At 45.4% G+C, this 18,535-nt stretch overlaps 1 protein-coding gene across 1 annotated transcript; it reads left to right on the top strand.

The window, feature by feature from the left end:
• The first annotated feature begins 8,556 nt into the window (after positions 1 to 8,556).
• Positions 8,557 to 9,564, top strand: LOC123739081 (stonustoxin subunit beta-like). Its single transcript, XM_045713645.1, has 2 exons — positions 8,557 to 8,619; positions 9,007 to 9,564. Exons 1-2 carry the CDS (start codon positions 8,598 to 8,600, stop codon positions 9,534 to 9,536), a joined length of 552 nt encoding a protein of 183 aa, XP_045569601.1. The 5' UTR covers positions 8,557 to 8,597; the 3' UTR covers positions 9,537 to 9,564.
• Positions 9,565 to 18,535: the final 8,971 nt, after the last annotated feature.

Raw genomic sequence — 18,535 nt, 5'->3', positions numbered from 1 at the left:
ATAACTTCTCAATGGAAACCAAACAATCAACAATCTCCAACTTCGACAAGTACAAAGTTCTGTTCATCTTTGATGGTCTGGATGAGTGCCGACTGCCCCTAGACTTCCAGAAGAACAAGATCTGTTGGGACGTCACAGAGTCAACCTCAGTGGATGTTCTGCTGACAAATCTCATCAAGGGAAATCTGCTTCCCTCTGCTCTCCTCTGGATAACTACCCGACCTGCAGCAGCCAATAAGATCCCTTCAGGGTGTGTTGACCAGGTGACAGAGGTACGAGGGTTCAAAGACCCACAGAAGGAGGAGTACTTCAGGAAGAGATTCAGTGATGAGGACCTGGCCAGCAGAATCATCTCACACATAAAGAGATCAAGGAGCCTCCACATCATGTGCCACATTCCAGTCTTCTGTTGGATTTCTGCAACAGTCCTCGAACACATGCTGAAACATAAGAGAGAAGAGATGCCCAAGACTCTGACTGAGATGTACACACACCTTGTGGTGTTTCATACCAAACAGAAGAATGAAAAGTATCTTGGGATAGAAGAGACAGGTCCACACTGGAATAAAGAGAGCATTCTGTCACTGGGAAAACTGGCTTTTCAACAGCTTGTGAATGGCAATCTGATTTTCTATGAAGAAGACCTGAAGGAGGCTGGCATTGATGTCAGTGAAGCCTCAGTGTACTCAGGATTGTGCACACAGATCTTTAAAGAGGAATGTGGGCTGTACCAGGACAAGGTGTACTGCTTTGTTCATCTGAGCATTCAGGAGTTTCTGGCTGCTGTATATGTGTTCCTCTCATTCATCAACAACAATGAGAATCTAATGAACAAACTGAAAACAAAAGACAACCCTGAAGTTACTTTCTACAAGAGTGCTGTGGATAAAGCCTTACAAAGTGAGACGGGAAACCTGGACCTTTTCCTCCGCTTCCTTCTGGGCCTCTCACTGGAGTCCAATCAGAAGCACTTACGAGGTCTACTGACAAAGACAAGAAGCAGCTCACAGAGCCATGAAGAGACAGTCAAGTACATCAAGGAGAAGATCAGGGAGAATCCCTCTCCAGAGAGGAGCATCAATCTGTTCCACTGTCTGAATGAAATGAATGACCATTCTCTAGTGGAGGAAATCCAAAGCTACCTGAGCTCAGGAAGTCTCTCAAAACCCAACCTGTCACCTGCACAGTGGTCAGCTCTGGTCTTTGTGTTGCTGACTTCAGAAAAGGAGCTGGATGTGTTTGACCTGAAGAAATACTCCAGATCAGAGGAAGGTCTTCTGAGGCTGCTGCCAGTGGTCAAAGCCTCCAGAGCTGCTCTGTGAGTACATAAAATGACATACAAGAACTAATCATCAGGAAGCAATATCCAGTTTAGAGAAAAATATGTAGTGTAATATGTATATAATATTATATTGAATAACATATTGAATAAATGCATTGATTTTCACATTAGTATAACATTATGACCATACAAATCTATATGTTGTTTGAGAGAATAAACCAAATGCATCGTCCATTGTCCTTCTACACTACTCATTCAATTAACAGTATGTTTGTGAAGTCATGATGATCTCTTTGTCAGGCTGTCAGGCTGTGGAGTCACAGAGGAAGGCTGTGCTTCTCTGGTCTCAGCTCTGGAGTCAAACCCCTCACACCTGAGAGAGCTAGACCTGAGTAACAATGACCTGAAGGATTCAGGAGTGAAGCTGCTCTCTGTTGGACTGGGGAATCTCCACTGTAAACTGGAGACTCTGAGGTCAGTATTCCTGTAGGTAGTCAAAAAGTGATAACTGTTCACCAGATCCACATGTGTTTACCAGAAACACATAGTCCACACCATATGTGTTTGGACAGTGAAGCTTATAGTTTTAAATGTGGTGCTATGCTCCAGCATTTTGGATTTGAGATAGAATTTTTCATATCAGGTGACAGTACAGAATGTCACCTTTTATTTGAGGGTATTTTCATACATAGCTGTGTTACTGTTAAGAAAGGACAGCACTTTATGTATTTAGTTCTCCCATTTGAAAAAGTTGTACATATTCGGACAAATTTGCTTATATTGTTTTAAAGTTGTCATAAGTTTAGTATTTAGTCCCATGTTCCATGCCTGCAGTGATTACATCAAGCTTGTGACTCTACAAACTTGTTGAATGCATTTGCAGTTTGTTTTGGTTGTGTTTTGGATGATGTTTTTCCTAATAGAAACTGAATGGTGAATAACGTCCTGTCATTTTGGAGTCACTTCGCTTGTATTGTCAGTAAGAATAGAAGATGTTTCTGAACACTTCTACATTAATGTGGATGCTACCATGATTATGAATAATCATGAATGAATCGTTAATGATGATGAATGAGAAATTTACAGAGGCACAAAGATCAGACCCCCTTTGTTATTGGTGTTATTCTGTATACTTCTGGCCCTTCTTTGGACACTGTATTAACTAACTAACCAGACGAGCTTCAATGCCATACAGCTCTCCTTCCGTGGCCTCCAACTGCTCTTAAATACAAGTAAAACTAAATGCATGCTCTTCAACCGATCGCTGCCTGCACCTGCCCGCCTGTCCAGCATCACTACTCTGGACGGTTCTGACTAAGAATATGTGGACAACTACAAATACCTAGGTGTCTGGTTAGACTGTAAACTCTCCTTCCAGACTCACATCAAACTTCTCCAATCCAAAGTTAAATCTAGAATTGGCTTCCTATTTCGCAACAAAGCATCCTTCACTCATGCTGCCAAACATACCCTCGTAAAACTGACCATCCTACCGATCCTCGACTTCGGCGATGTCATTTACAAAATAGCCTCCAATACCCTACTCAATAAATTGGATGCAGTCTATCACAGTGCCATCCGTTTTGTCACCAAAGCCCCATATACAGTGGGGGAAAAAAGTATTTGATCCCCTGCTGATTTTGTACGTTTGCCCACTGACAAAGAAAGGATCAGTCTATAATTTTAATGGTTTATTTGAACAGTGAGAGACAGAATAACAACAAAAACATCCAGAAAAACTCATGTCAGAAATGTTATAAATTGATTTGCATTTTAATGAGGGAAATAGGTATTTGACCCCCTCTCAATCAGAAAGATTTCTGGCTCCCAGGTGTCTTTTATACAGGTAACGAGCTGAGATTAGGAGCACACTCTTAAAGGGAGTGCTCCTAACCGCAACTTGTTACCTGTAAAAAAGACACCTGTCCACAGAAGCAATCAATCAATCAGATTCCAAACTCTCCACCATGGCCAAGACCAAAGAGCTCTCCAAGGATGTCAGGGACAAGATTGTAGACCTACACAAGGCTGGAATGGGCTACACGACCATCGCCAAGCAGCTTGGTGAGGAGGTGACAACATTTGGTGCGATTATTCGCAAATGGAAGAAACACAAAAGAACTGTCAATATCTCTCGGCCTGGGGCTCCATGCAAGATCTCACCTCGTGGAGTTGCAATGATCACGAGAACGGTGAGGAATCAGCCCAGAACTACACGGGAAGATCTTGTCAATGATCTCAAGGCATCTGGGACCATAGTCACTAAGAAAACAATTGGTAACACACTACACCGTGAAGGACTGAAATCCTGCAGCGCCCGCAAGGTCCCCCTGTTCAAGAATACATTTACATGCCCGTCTGAAGTTTGCCAATGAACATCTGAATGACTCAGAGGACAACTGGTGAAAGTGTTGTGGTCAGATGAGACCAAAATGGAGCTCTTTGACATCAACTCAACTCGCCGTGTTTTAGAGGAGGAGGAATGCTGCCTATGACCCCAAGAACACCATCTCCACCGTCAAACATGGAGGTGGAAACATTATGCTTTGGGGGGTGTTTTTCTGCTAAGGGGACAGGACAACTTCACTGCATCAATGGGACGAAGGACGGGGCCTTGTACGTCAAATCTTGGGTGAGAACCTCCTTCCCTCAGCCAGGGCATTGAAAATGGGTTGTGGATGGGTATTCCAGCATGACAATGACCCAAAACAAACGGCCATGGCAACAAAGGAATGGCTCAAGAAGAAGCACATTAAGGTCCTGGAGTGGCCTAGCCAGTCTCCAGACCTTAATCCCATAGAAAATCTGTGGAGGGAGATGAAGGTTCAAGTTACCAAACGTCAGCCTCTCAACCTTAATGACTTGGAGAAAATCTGCAAAGAGGAGTGGGACAAAATCCCTCCTGAGATGTGTGCAAACCTGGTGGCCAACTACAAGAAACGTCTGACCTCTGTGATTGCCAACAAAGGTTTTGCCACCAAGTACTAAGTCATGTTTTGCAGAGTGGTCAAATACTTATTTCCCTCATTAAAATGCAAATAATTGTATAACATTTTTGACATGTGTTTTTCTGGATTTTTTTGCTGTTATTCTGTCTCTCACTGTTCAAATAAACCTACCATTAAAATTATAGACGGATAATTTCTTTGTAAGTGGGCATACGTACAAAATCAGCAGGGGATCAAATACTTTTTTCCCCCACTGTACTACCCACCACTGCGACCTGTACCCTCTCGTTGTCTAGCCCTCGCTTCATACTCGTCGCCAAACCCACTGGCTCCAGGTCATCTACAAGACCCTGCTAGGTAAAGTCCCCCCTTATCTCCGCTCACTGGTCACCATAGCAGCACCCACCTGTAGCACGCGCTCCAGCAGGTATATCTCCCTGGTCACCTCCAAAGCCAATTCCTCCTTCAGCCGCCTCTTCTTCCAGTTCTCTGCTGCCAATGACTGGAATGAACTACAAATATCTCTAAAACTGGAAACACTTATCTCCCTCACTAGCTTTAAGCACCAGCTGTCAGAGCAGCTCACAGATTACTGCACCTGTACATAGCCCATCTATAATTTAGCCCAACTACTTCTTCCCCTACTGTATTTATATATTTAGCTCCTTTGCACCCCATTATTTCTACTTTGCACTTTCTTCCACTGCATATCTACCATTCCAGTGTTTTACTTGCTATATTGTATTTACTTTGCCACCATGGCCTTTTTTTGCCTTTACCTCCCTTATTTCACTTAATTTGCTCACATTGTATATAGACTTATTTTTCTACTGTATTATTGACTGTATGTTTGTGTAATACCCTTGTTTGAACCAAGTATTGAGTTTATTTGTTATAATTAATTGGTATTATATTTAAAAGATGATTGAATTGCTCCTAAACTGTAATGTTGTTAATGCATTATGCTTTTTGAAGAAATATTTATTTAATGTATAAGTGAATAGTTTGTTTTACTTTGAAGTTTACGTTTTGACCAATAAGGTCGCTTGTTAAGTTGTGGCCAATGGGAGTTGACCTGGTTAACTGGAGGGAAAAAGACGTTGATGAAAGGATGGACGTTTTACCTCAGGACGGTTGGTGAAGAAAAATTATAAAAGAAGACGACAGAACTACAACAAAACCCATAGCTACTAAGACATGAAGGGAAATACATGTTTTATTTAATAAAAGAGTTGTTATAATTTAGTTAAAACTTAGTAACGACTGAAGCTACCGTCTCGTCGTGGAGGTATTAGCCAGCTAGAGGTTAGCCTAGCATCGTGTGACACCGGGAGAGAATTGCTTGGGAAGTTTAACGAGTTCGTGTTGCCATGGGGATATCGGTTACTAAGGAGTACTGTCTGCATGGGTAGCTGTGCTGCCTTGGACTTGGTGAGGAAACCTGCATGGAACTGACATACTTCGCTGAGGGAATATCTACCAAGTAGTGAGTAACCACAATGTGAGGTGCTTATAAATAAATACATTGGTAATGGTGAGGGGTTAGCATGTTCTGTTGTAGCATCTGTTATTGATAATGGTGAGAGGTTAGCATGTTTTGTTGTAGCCTCTGTTATTGGTAATGGTGAGAGGTTAGCATGTTTTGTTGTAGCCTCTGTTATTGGTAATGGTGAGAGGTTAGCATGTTTTGTTGTAGCCTCTGTTATAGGTAATGGTGAGAGGTTAGCATGTTCTGTTGTAGCCTCTGTTATTGGTAATGGTCAGAGATTAGCATGTTTTGTTGTAGCCTCTGTTATTGGTAATGGTGAGAGGTTAGCATGTTTTGTTGTAGCCTCTGTTATAGGTAATGGTGAGAGGTTAGCATGTTTTGTTGTAGCCTCTGTTATTGGTAATGGTGAGAGTTTAGCATGTTTTGTTGTAGCCTCTGTTATTGGTAATGGTGAGAGGTTAGCATGTTTTGTTGTAGCCTCTGTTATTGGTAATGGTGAGAGGTTAGCATGTTTTATTGTATCCTCTGTTATTGGTAATGGTGAGAGGTTAGCATGTTTTGTTGTAGTCTCTGTTATTGGTAATGGTGAGAGTTTAGCATGTTTTGTTGTAGCCTCTGTTATTGGTAATGGTGAGGGGTTAGCATGTTTTGTTGTAGCCTCTGTTACTGGTAATGGTGAGAGGTTAGCATGTTTTGTTGTGGCCTCTGTAACTTTCTCACTCATTCTGATTCATGATTTATTCATGATTTTTCTTAATCATGGCATCATCAGAATTTAATTTTTAATCGTCAATCACATACAGTTGAAGTCGGAAGTGTACATACACTTAGGTTGGAGTCATTAAAATGTGTTTTTGAACCTCTCCACAAATTTCTTGTTAACAAACTATATAGTTTTGGCAAGTCGGTTAGGACATCTACTTTGTGCATGACACAAGTCATTTTTGAAACAATTGTTTACAGACAGATTATTTCACTTATAATTCACTGTATCACAATTCCAGTGGGTCAGAAGTTTACATACACTAAGTTGACTGTGCCTTTAAACAGCTTGGAAAATTCCAGAAAATTATGTCATGGCTTTAGAAGCATCTGATAGACTAATTGACATAATTTGGATGTATTTCAAGGCCTACCTTCAAACTCAGTGCCTCTTTGCTTGACATCATGGGAAAATGAAAAGGAATCAGCCAAAATCTCAGAAAAAAAATTGTAGACCTCCACAAGTCTGCTTCATCCTTGGGAGCAATTTCCAAACGCCTGAAGGTAACACGTTCAATCAATAGTACGCAAGTCTAAACACCATGGGACCACACAGCCATCATACCATCCCAACTGTGAAGCACGGCGGTGGCAGCATCATGTTGTGGGGGTGCTTTGCTGCAGGAGGGACTGGTGCACTTCACAAAATAGATGGAATCATGAGGCAGGAAAATTGTGGATATATTGAAGCAACATCTCAAGACATCAGTCAGGAAGTTAACGCTTGGTCACAAATGGGTCTTCCAAATGGACAATGACCCCAAGCATACTTCCAAAGTTGTGGCAAAATGGATTAAGGACAACAAAGTCAAGGTATTGAAGTGGCCATCACAAAAGCCTGACCTCAATCCTATAGAAAATGTGTGGCCAGAATTAAAAAGCGTGTGCGAGCAAGGAGGCCTACAAACCTGACTCCAGTTACACCAGCTCTGTCAGGAGGAATGGGACAAAATTCACCCAACTTATTGTGGGAAGCTTGTAGAAGGCTACCCGAAACGTTTAACCCAAGTTAAACCATTTAAAGGCAATGCTACCAAATACTAATTGAGTGTATGTAAACTTCTGACCCACTGGGAATGTGATGAAAGAAATAAAAGCTGAAATAAATCATTCTCTCTACTATTATTCTGACATTTCACATTCTTAAAATAAAGTGGTGATCCTAACTGACCTAAGACAGGGGACTTTTACTAGGATTAAATGTCAGGAATTGTAAAAATTGAGTTTAAATGCATTTGGCTAAGGTATATGTAAACTTCTGACTTCAACTGTATGTATTAAAATATCCTCAAATAAAAGGTGACATTATATACTGTCACCTCATATGAAACATTTGATGTGAAATCCAAAATGTTGGAGTTTAGAGCCACATTTAAAATGTTATCTTCACTGTCAAAATAGATATGTGTGGACTGTATACTCAATACAATCTAAATCTGATACCTCACTGTCTGTCTTTTGACTGATACTGCTTTTAAACTGGTCTGGTCAGTCTACTCAAATATTTGTATTATACATGTTTCTATCTGCAGGCAAAACTTTGATAATTTGTCATTTCTATTATGATACATTAATTTCTGAATAGATATGGCAGGTTTCATGACACTGATATATCTAAATATGTTGAAAAAATATATTGCCACTATTTTCACCACCAAAGAATATCAGTGTGGTTTTAATATGATTTGACTCTTTGCAGGCTGTCAGGCTGTCTAGTCACAGAGGAAGGCTGTGCTTCTCTGGTCTCAGCTCTGAGGTCAAACCCCTCACACCTGAGAGAGCTGGACCTGAGCTACAATCACCCAGGAGACTCAGGAGTCAGACTGCTCTCTGCTGGACTGGAGGATCCACACTGCAGACTGGAGAAACTCAAGTATGTAGAGGGTTTATGTCAATGTTCATATCAGACATGTTTGACTTTTCAGGCTAGTTAAGACAAACATTCTTACCACCACTTGGACAAAGGTGTGTGTGTGTGTGTGTGTGTGTGTGTGTGTGTGTGTGTGTGTGTGTGTGTGTGTGTGTGTGTGTGTGTGTGTGTGTTCAGGTGTATCCCTCAATGACTGTCTGTTCTTCTGCTTACCGCTACAGTGTGGAACATGGTGGAGAGAACAGAATGAAACCTGGACTTAGAAAATGTGAGTGTTGACTGCTGTGAAGAATATGACTAAGAATAAGTCTTAATTCAAGTTAAGTCAAAGACCACCATCATTACTGACTTGGTCATATTAAATATCATCTGTAGTTCTACAGAAGCACAAATCAGGGTCACCAACATTTACAAAGAGTTGATATGACTGTGTGTGTGTGTGTGTGTGTGTGTGTGTGTGTGTAATTAATGTGAATAAGTGTGTATTATATTACCATACAGTATAACATATGATCATTCAACAAGTCTCAAGTTACCTTAACTTCTCCTTTTGATACCTAGAAACATCTACATTAAATGAATTGGTGAAAAGTGAGTTAACATTCTAATGTGAATGATGATTATTTCTAATATTGTGTCTGGTTTCATCCATCAGATGTCTGTGATCTCACACTGGACCTAAACACAGTAAACAGACACCTCTCTCTGTCTGAGGAGAACAGAAAGGTGACATGTAGGAGAGAGGAGCAGCCGTATCCTGATCACCCAGAGAGATTTGAGGTCTGGGGACAGGTGCTGTGTAGAGAGGGTCTGACTGGGCGCTGTTACTGGGAGGTAGAGTGGAGTGGGATAATGGGGGCTGCTATAGGAGTGACATTTAAAGTAATCAGCAGGAGAGGAAGAGGTCTTGACTGTTGTCTTGGATACAATGACAAGTCCTGGAGTCTGGACTTCTCTGACAACAGATACTCTGCCTGGCATAATAATAATCCCACTACCATAGACGTCCCCTCCTCCAGCCCCCACAGAGTAGGAGTGTATCTGGACTGGTCAGCCGGCACTCTGTCCTTCTATAGAGCCTCCTCTGACACACTGACCCACCTGATCACATTCACCTCCACATTCACTGAGCCCCTCTATCCAGGGTTTAGGGTTCATTATGAATCCTCAGTGTCCCTGAAATAATAACTGGACACACACACACACACACACACACACACAAACTGGACACACGCACACACTGGACACACGCACACACTGGACACAGACACACACACACACTGGACACAAACTGGAAAAACACACACACACACACACACACACACTGGACACACACACACACACACCAACACACTGGACACACACGCACACACTGGACACACACACTGGACACACACATAAACACACACTGAACACACACACACTCAACACACACACACACACTGGATATACACACACTCAACACACACACACACACACTGGAAACAAATTGGACACACACTGGAAACAAATTGGACACACACACTGGACACAAAATGGACACACTCACACACTGGACACAAAATGGACACACTCACACACTGGACACAAAATGGACACACACATTTTGGACACACACACTCACATACACACTGGACACACACACACACTGGACACAAACTGGACACACACATAAACACACACTCAACACACACACACACTGAACACACACACACACACTGAACACACACACACACACTGGGCACACACACACACACACTGAACACACACACACACACTGAACACACACACACACACACACACTGAACACACACACACACACTGAACACACACACACACACTGAACACACACACACACACTGGGCACACACACACACACTGAACACACACACACACACTGAACACACACACACACACACTGGACACACACACACACACTCTGGACATACACACACACACTTGACACAGACACTGGACACACACACACACACACTGGACACACACACACTGGACACACTCTGAACACACACACACACACACACACACACACACACACTGAAACGCACACACACACACTCATTGGACACACACACACACACACACACACAAACTGGACACACGCACACACTGGACACAGACACACACACACACTGGACACACACACACACTGGACACACAAACACACACACACACTGAACACACACACACAATGGGCACATACTCACACACTGAACACACACACACGAGACACACTCTGAACACACACACACACACACACACACACACACACACACACTGAAACACACACACACTCCCTGGACACACACACGGACACACTGAACACACACATACACACTGGACACACACACACTGGACACAGACACACACACTAGGCACACACACACACGCTGGCCACCCACACAAACTGGACAAACACACATACACACAAACACTGGGCAAACACACTGGACACACACACACACACACACACACACACACACACACACACACACACACACACACACACACACACACACACACACATGGACAAACACACACACTGGAAACACACACACACACATTGGACACACACACTCACTGGACACACACACACACACACACACACACTCACTGGACACACACACACACACTGGACACACACACATGACAGGCTTGTAATATTTTTTGATCTTTTACCACTTTGCATTTATGATATATTTTACTGTTTGTGTTTGTACCACAGGAGGTTGGTGGGACCTTATTTAGGGAGGACAGGCTTGTAATGGCTGGAGTGGAATAAGTGGAATGGTATCAAACACGTGGTTTCCATGTGTTCCATTTCATTCACTCTGTTCCAGACATTATTATGAGCCGTCCTCCCCTCAGCAGCCTCCTCTGGTATGTACTGTCCTGTATGTGAGAGAGATCCAACAAGGAATTACAGTGTATGTATTACTTTTAATACCTGCAAATGGCAAATAAACTACTGGAACTCCTTATGAATGTCTGCAGCCGACAAGAGGTGAAAATATTACCGGAATATTCTGCAAAATGTTGATGAAGACGTCACTCAATCCACCCAAAACAACATGCAGTCTTTCCACAAGACTCCCATGAAGTTATAGTGTGACGTTATGAGTCGACGTTAAAGTAACATTCTCACAACATACTGCACTTGTTTTATCCTGTTTTAGATGTATCCTCTGTTTAAACATTTAAACTCTTACAATAACACCGTTAAAATACCAATGTGATCATTTCTTGTCTTTTATGTTGGAAAAACAAATTGTACAATTATATGTGGACATACGCTCCATAGTTGTACAAGTATACATGGTTATATTGTACTTTTCATAATAAAACATACTTGAAACAAGAAAAAGCATGTTAATTGTGGAAACAATTTAATTATTGATTTTACATTGCTTCTCCCTGTCTCATGTTGTAATGGCTGTCGTGGTGAATGGATGACAAAACGCAGATGGGAATGCTCATTCTTCTATTTAATTAGAATAAAATGAACACGGAAAACAAGAAAGCCTGTCTGTCGGTTTGTCATTTTTTGGACTTACATACAGCAGTGCAAAATCAACAACCCACAAACCCCAGGTGAAAACACACTCCTAATATATGACTCCCAATCAGGAACAACGACATACAGCTGTTCCTGATCGGGAGCCACACAGACTAACAAAGAAACAGAACAACTAGATAAACCATAGAAAACCAACTGTCACAAAATCCATCGTGCTGTTGAAAGGAGGACCAAGGCGCAGCGGGAATATGGATGCTCATATTTTAATTTTTAAAAAGGAGTAAAGCATCCACTGAAAAAACAATAAACACAACAGGGACAGTCTTACAGGCATACAAAAACGCAGTGCAAGAACAACCACCCACAACCCCAAAGAAAAACACACACACCTATATAGGACTTCCAATCAAAGGCAACTCAACACACCTGCCTTCAATTGGAAGTCCCAATCAACAATACAAACATTCCCATACACAAAACTGCCACGTCCTGACCCCAAAACTAAAACAATAGCTCCATCTGCTGGTCAGGACGTGACAGTACCCCCCCCTAAAGGTGCAGACCCCGGAATGCACCTACCAACAGAAAACACCAACAAAAAACCCATAAACAATAACCCCTAAACAATAAGGGAGGGAAGGGGGGTGGCTGCTGTCACCGACGGCACTGTGCTACACCCTCCCTCCCCAACCCACCTATCCTGGAGGTGGCTCAGGTGCAGGACGTGGACCTCGCTCCACCTTCGGCGTCGCCCACTTTGGTGGCGCCGATAGCTGCACCGGGCAGACGGGCCACTCGGGCTGACCCTGGCAGACCGACCACTCGGGCTGGGTCGGAAGACATGCGGGCCACTCGGGCTGGGCCGGAGACAGGAGGACCACTCGGGCTGGGCCGGAGGACAGGAGGGCCACTCGGGCTGGGCCGGAGGGCAGGAGGGCCACTCGGGCTGGGCCGGGGGCCACTCGGGCCACTCGGGCTGGGCCGGGGGGCAGGAGGGCCAGTCGGGCTGGGCCGGAGGACAGGAGGGCCACTCGGGCTGGGCCGGAGGACAGGAGGGCCACTCGGGCTGGGCCGGAGGGCAGGCAGGGCACCCTGGCAGATCCGGGCAGGCGGGCACCTCTGGCAGAACCGGGCAGTCGGGCCACTCTGGCAGAACCGGGCAGTCGGGCCACTCTGGCAGAACCGGGCAGTCGGGCCACTCTGGCAGAACCGGGCAGTCGGGCCACTCTGGCAGAACCGGGCAGTCTGGCAGAACCGGGCAGTCTGGCCACTCTGGCAGTTCCGGGCAGTCTGGCCACTCTGGCAGAACCGGGCAGTCTGGCCACTCTGGCAGAACCGGGCAGTCTGGCCACTCTAGCAGAACCGGGCAGTCTGGCCACCCTGGCAGAACCGGGCAGTCGGGCCACTCTGGCAGTTCCGGGCAGTCGGGCCACTCTGGCAGCTTCTGACTAGCGGGCGGCTCTGGCGGCTCCTGACTAGCGGGCGGCTCTGGTGACTCCTGACTGGCGGGCAGCTCTGGTGACGTACGACTGGCGGGCAGCTCTGGTGACGTACGACTGGCGGGCAGCTCTGGCGACGTACGACTGGCGGGCAGCTCTGGCGACGTACGACTGGCGGGCAGCTCTGGTGACTGTTGACTGGCGGGCAGCTCTGGCGACTGTTGACTGGCGGGCAGCTCTGGTGACTGTTGACTTGCGGGCAGCTCTGGCGACTTACGCCTGGCGAGACTGGGCTGACGCACTAGACTCCTGATGCGTGGGGCTGGTACTGGACGTGCCAGCCTGGAGACACGCACCTCCATGCTAGTGCGTCTAGCGGGAAACACCGGACCGAAAGGGCGCACTGGTGGTCTTGAGTGCAGGGTTGGCTTCACCCCTTCCGCTCGATGCTCACCTTGCCCTGGCACCTGCGGGCGCTGGTACCGGGCGGACTGGGCTGTGCGTCCGTATAGGCGAGATGGTGCGTACCTCAGCGTAACATGGCGCCCTCCACCTCATACGCACCTCCCTGTAGTCACGGGTAGCTGGCTTACGGCTCTTCCCTGGCCTGGCCAAACTACTCGTGTGCCCCCCCAAAAAAAAAATCTTGGGGCTGCCTCTCAGGTTCCCTTAGCTCCCTTAACTTGTCCTCCCAGAATTGTCTTTCGTCCTGCCAGGTCCATTCCTCCATTTTTTTCTCCAGTGGCTTCCTCCTCTTCTGCTGCTTGGTCCTTTGGTGGGTGGTTCTGTCACAAAATCCTTCGTGCTGTTGAAAGGAGGACCAAGGCGCAGCGGGAATATGGATGCTCATATTTTAATTTTTAAAAAGGAGTAAAGCATCCACTGAAAAAACAATAAACACAACAGGGACAGTCTTACAGGCATACAAAAACGCAGTGCAAGAACAACCACCAATAACCCCAAAGAAAAACACACACACCTATATAGGACTTCCAATCAACGGCAACTCAACACACCTGCCTTCAATTGGAAGTCCCAATCAACAATACAAACATTCTCATACAAAAAACTGCCACGTCCTGACCCCAAAACTAAAACAATAGCTCCATCTGCTGGTCAGGACGTGACACCAACACTAGAACAAAACTTAAACCCCAGACTACATAAATCAAACACCCCTTAAATAACACACACAACCCGAACCATATGAAACAAATACCCCTCTGCCACGTCCTGACCAAATATAATACAATTACTCCCTCTGCTGGTCAGGACATGACAGTACTCCCCCCCTAAAGGTGCAGACCCCAGAATGCACCTAAAAAGAAAAACCAAAATCCCCCCAAAACAAGAACAAAAACAAAACCCAAATACCCCCTAAACAAAAAGGGAGGGAAGGGAGGGTGGCTGCCGTCAACGACGGCACTAGTGCTACACCCCCCCTCCCCAACCCACCTATACTGGAGGTGGCTTAGGTTCGGGACGTGGACTCCGCTCCACCCTAGGCTTCGCCCACTTAGGTGGCTCTGGACTGGCGGGCGGCTCTGGCGGCTCTGGACTGGCGGGCGGCTCCGGACTGGCGGGCGGCTCTGGACTGGCGGGCAGCTCCGGACTGGCGGGCGGCTCTGGACTGGCGGGCGGCTCTGGCGGCTCCGGACTGGCGGACGGCTCTTGAAATGTCCAAAAAAGGTATTTAAATGGGCCTACCAGACATCTTCTTGAGAGAAGATAAGGTCAGGGACTCCTGACTTACTCTCCGTCATGTTGAAATAGGTTCTCCTGTCTTACTTTCTGTCATGTTGAGATGGGTTTCCCTGTCTTACTTTCTGTCATGTTGAGATGGGTTAGTTCTTCTTGAGAGAACTAACCCAAAATTAGTCGAACTAACCCAAAATTAGTCGAAAGGCTAAGGGATTCTCTTCCTGAGAAGAAGCTGACAGCCTTCAAACAGAGCAAAAAAAGTGGTCCCAAACAATATGTCAAAATGAATAAAAAAATGATACAGCTGTCTTTAATAAGATCAAACTGAACTAACTGCTATCTTGAAATGTTGAAAAAGTGTTTTTAAATAGCTCAGTCTTATCACTCAATATGAGTCAAAATCTGTCCCAGGAGGTGTTGGAGGGTGGGTTGGGTTGGTCCCAGGAGGTGTAGGAGGGTGGGTTGGGTTGGTCCCAGGAGGGGATGGAGGGTGGGTTGGGGTGGTCCCAGGAGGGGATGGAGGGTGGGTTGGGGTGGTCCCAGGAGGGGTTGGAGGGTGGGTTGGGGTGGTCCCAGGAGAGGATGGAGGGTGGGTTGGGGTGGTCCCAGGAGGGGATGGAGGGTGGGTTGGGGTGGTCCCAGGAGGGGTAGGAGGGTGGATTGGGGTGGTCCCAGGAGGGGTAGGAGGGTGGATTGGGGTGGTCCCAGGAGGGGATGGAGGGTGGGTTGGGGTGGTCCCAGGAGGGGTTGATGCAGCTCAGGTGAGTGATTTTATATGTGGTTAATTATAATTGTATTTACCTGCAATACCTGGTTTACATAATATACTGATATATTATATTTTAACAGTATTGTGTCTCTAGCTGTATAACCATTCCTGCTGCTATTAGTTCTTGTCTGTGTTCCTTTATAATAAATAAAAAAGTTGATCACAAAAAAAGGAAAAGTGCGCAGAGTTTCAACTGAAAATCAGAGACGGGAAAATCAAGTCACATGCTTCCACTGTGGCAAGGTGGGACATCAGGCTTCTTCTACATGCTGGTGTAAGGACATGGATTGTCCAGCCTGTGGTATAAAGGGATGTCAGGATTCTACATGCTGGTGTAAGGACATGGATTGTCCAGCCTGTGGTATAAAGGGATGTCAGGATTCTACATGCTGGTGTAAGGACATGGATTGTCCAGCCTGTGGTATAAAGGGATGTCAGGATTCTACATGCTGGTGTAAGGACATGGATTGTCCAGCCTGTGGTATAAAGGGATGTCAGGATTCTACATGCTGGTGTAAGGACATGGATTGTCCAGCCTGTGGTATAAAGGGATGTCAGGATTCTACATGCTGGTGTAAGGACATGGATTGTCCAGCCTGTGGTATAAAGGGATGTCAGGATTCTACATGCTGGTGTAAGGACATGGATTGTCCAGCCTGTGGTATAAAGGGATGTCAGGATTCTACATGCTGGTGTAAGGACATGGATTGTCCAGCCTCTGTTAAAAAGGACCACATCGAACAAGTCTCCAGAAACAAAAAGAGAACAGAGAAAGCATCATACTGAAAACAAGAAACAGACATTCCAAGGAAAGACAAATAGACATGTTCACACTGCTGAGTAAGAGAACACTGAGGGGAGTGACTCATCAGACCAGGAAGTCACACTGAAAATACAGACTTTTTCCTGGCGGGCTGCACGGCTACTATGTCTCCCGGTATGGAGATTGACACAGGAGCAGCTGTATCTCTTGTGTCAGAAAAAAGACACTGAAACACCTTCCACTTCAACCAGCGCACCTCGTGTTAAAGACTTACACAGGTGAATCTGTCACCTTGAGAGACATCACTGAAGTCACAGTTCAGGTAAACAGACCAACTGAAAAGCTGCTATGTTGTGAAGGGAGACTATACATCACTACTGGGATGTTCATAGTTGGAGAAAATCACACTGGACTGGCCATCAGTGCAGACAATGACACGTGGAAACACAGACCTACCTGCCATCTTAAAGAAACAGATGGATTAAATAGACAGCAGGGTTGTATCAACGACATCACAGGGAAGCTTGGCATTAAGCCAGACAGCAAACCAAAGGTTCTGAAAGCAGGACCTGTAGCTTCTGCTATCAGACCAAAAGTCTAGGCTGACTTGGAGGCTTTAGTCAAGAACAAAGTACTGGAGCCGGTCAGCATGAGTGAATGGTCAACACCCATCTACCAGTCCTTAATTAACACTAGAACCACCTGGTCTATCAGCCTATCAGAACACCCATCTACCAGTCCTTAACACTAGAACCACCTGGTCTATCAGAACACCCATCTACCAGTCCTTAATTAACACTAGAACCACCTGGTCTATCAGCCTATCAGAACACCCATCTACCAGTCATTAACACTAGAACCACCTGGTCTTTCAGCCTGTCAGAACACCCATCTACCAGTCCTTAATTAACACTAGAACCACCTGGTCTATCAGCCTATCAGAACACCCATCTACCAGTCCTTAACACTAGAACCACCTGGTCTTTCAGCCTATCAGAACACCCATCTACCAGTCATTAATTAACACTAGAACCACCTGGTCTATCAGCCTATCAGAACACCCATCTACCAGTCCTTAACACTAGAACCACCTGGTCTTTCAGCCTATCAGAACACCCATCTACCAGTCCTTAACACTAGAACCACCTGGTCTATCAGCCTATCAGAACACCCATCTACCAGTCCTTAACACTAGAACCACCTGGTCTATCAGAACACCCATCTACCAGTCCTTAATTAACACTAGAACCACCTGGTCTATCAGCCTATCAGAACACCCATCTACCAGTCCTTAACACTAGAACCACCTGGTCTTTCAGCCTATCAGAACACCCATCTACCAGTCATTAATTAACACTAGAACCACCTGGTCTATCAGCCTATCAGAACACCCATCTACCAGTCCTTAACACTAGAACCACCTGGTCTTTCAGCCTATCAGAACACCCATCTACCAGTCCTTAACACTAGAACCACCTGGTCTATCAGCCTATCAGAACACCCATCTACCAGTCCTTAACACTAGAACCACCTGGTCTATCAGAACACCCATCTACCAGTCCTTAATTAACACTAGAACCACCTGGTCTATCAGCCTATCAGAACACCCATCTACCAGTCCTTAACACTAGAACCACCTGGTCTTTCAGCCTATCAGAACACCCATCTACCAGTCATTAATTAACACTAGAACCACCTGGTCTATCAGCCTATCAGAACACCCATCTACCAGTCCTTAACACTAGAACCACCTGGTCTTTCAGCCTATCAGAACACCCATCTACCAGTCCTTAACACTAGAACCACCTGGTCTATCAGCCTATCAGAACACCCATCTACCAGTCATTAACACTAGAACCACCTGGTCTATCAGCCTATCAGAACACCCATCTACCAGTCCTTAACACTAGAACCACCTGGTCTATCAGCCTATCAGAACACCCATCTACCAGTCCTTAACACTAGAACCACCTGGTC

The sequence above is a fragment of the Salmo salar genome, unplaced genomic scaffold (genome assembly GCF_905237065.1).
Source record: "Salmo salar unplaced genomic scaffold, Ssal_v3.1, whole genome shotgun sequence".
In the NCBI taxonomy this organism is placed as follows: domain Eukaryota; kingdom Metazoa; phylum Chordata; class Actinopteri; order Salmoniformes; family Salmonidae; genus Salmo; species Salmo salar.
The sequence above is the reverse complement of the archived record's forward strand: the minus strand, read 5'-3'. Positions and strand labels throughout refer to the sequence as shown.

Excerpts from the sequence above, each read along its gene's own strand:
- LOC123739081 (XM_045713645.1), top strand. The coding sequence starts at position 8,598 with ATGAAACCTGGACTTAGAAAAT. Across the intron at positions 8,620-9,006 it reads GAAACCTGGACTTAGAAAAT|ATGTCTGTGATCTCACACTG; the intron begins GTGAGTGTTGAC and ends TTCATCCATCAG.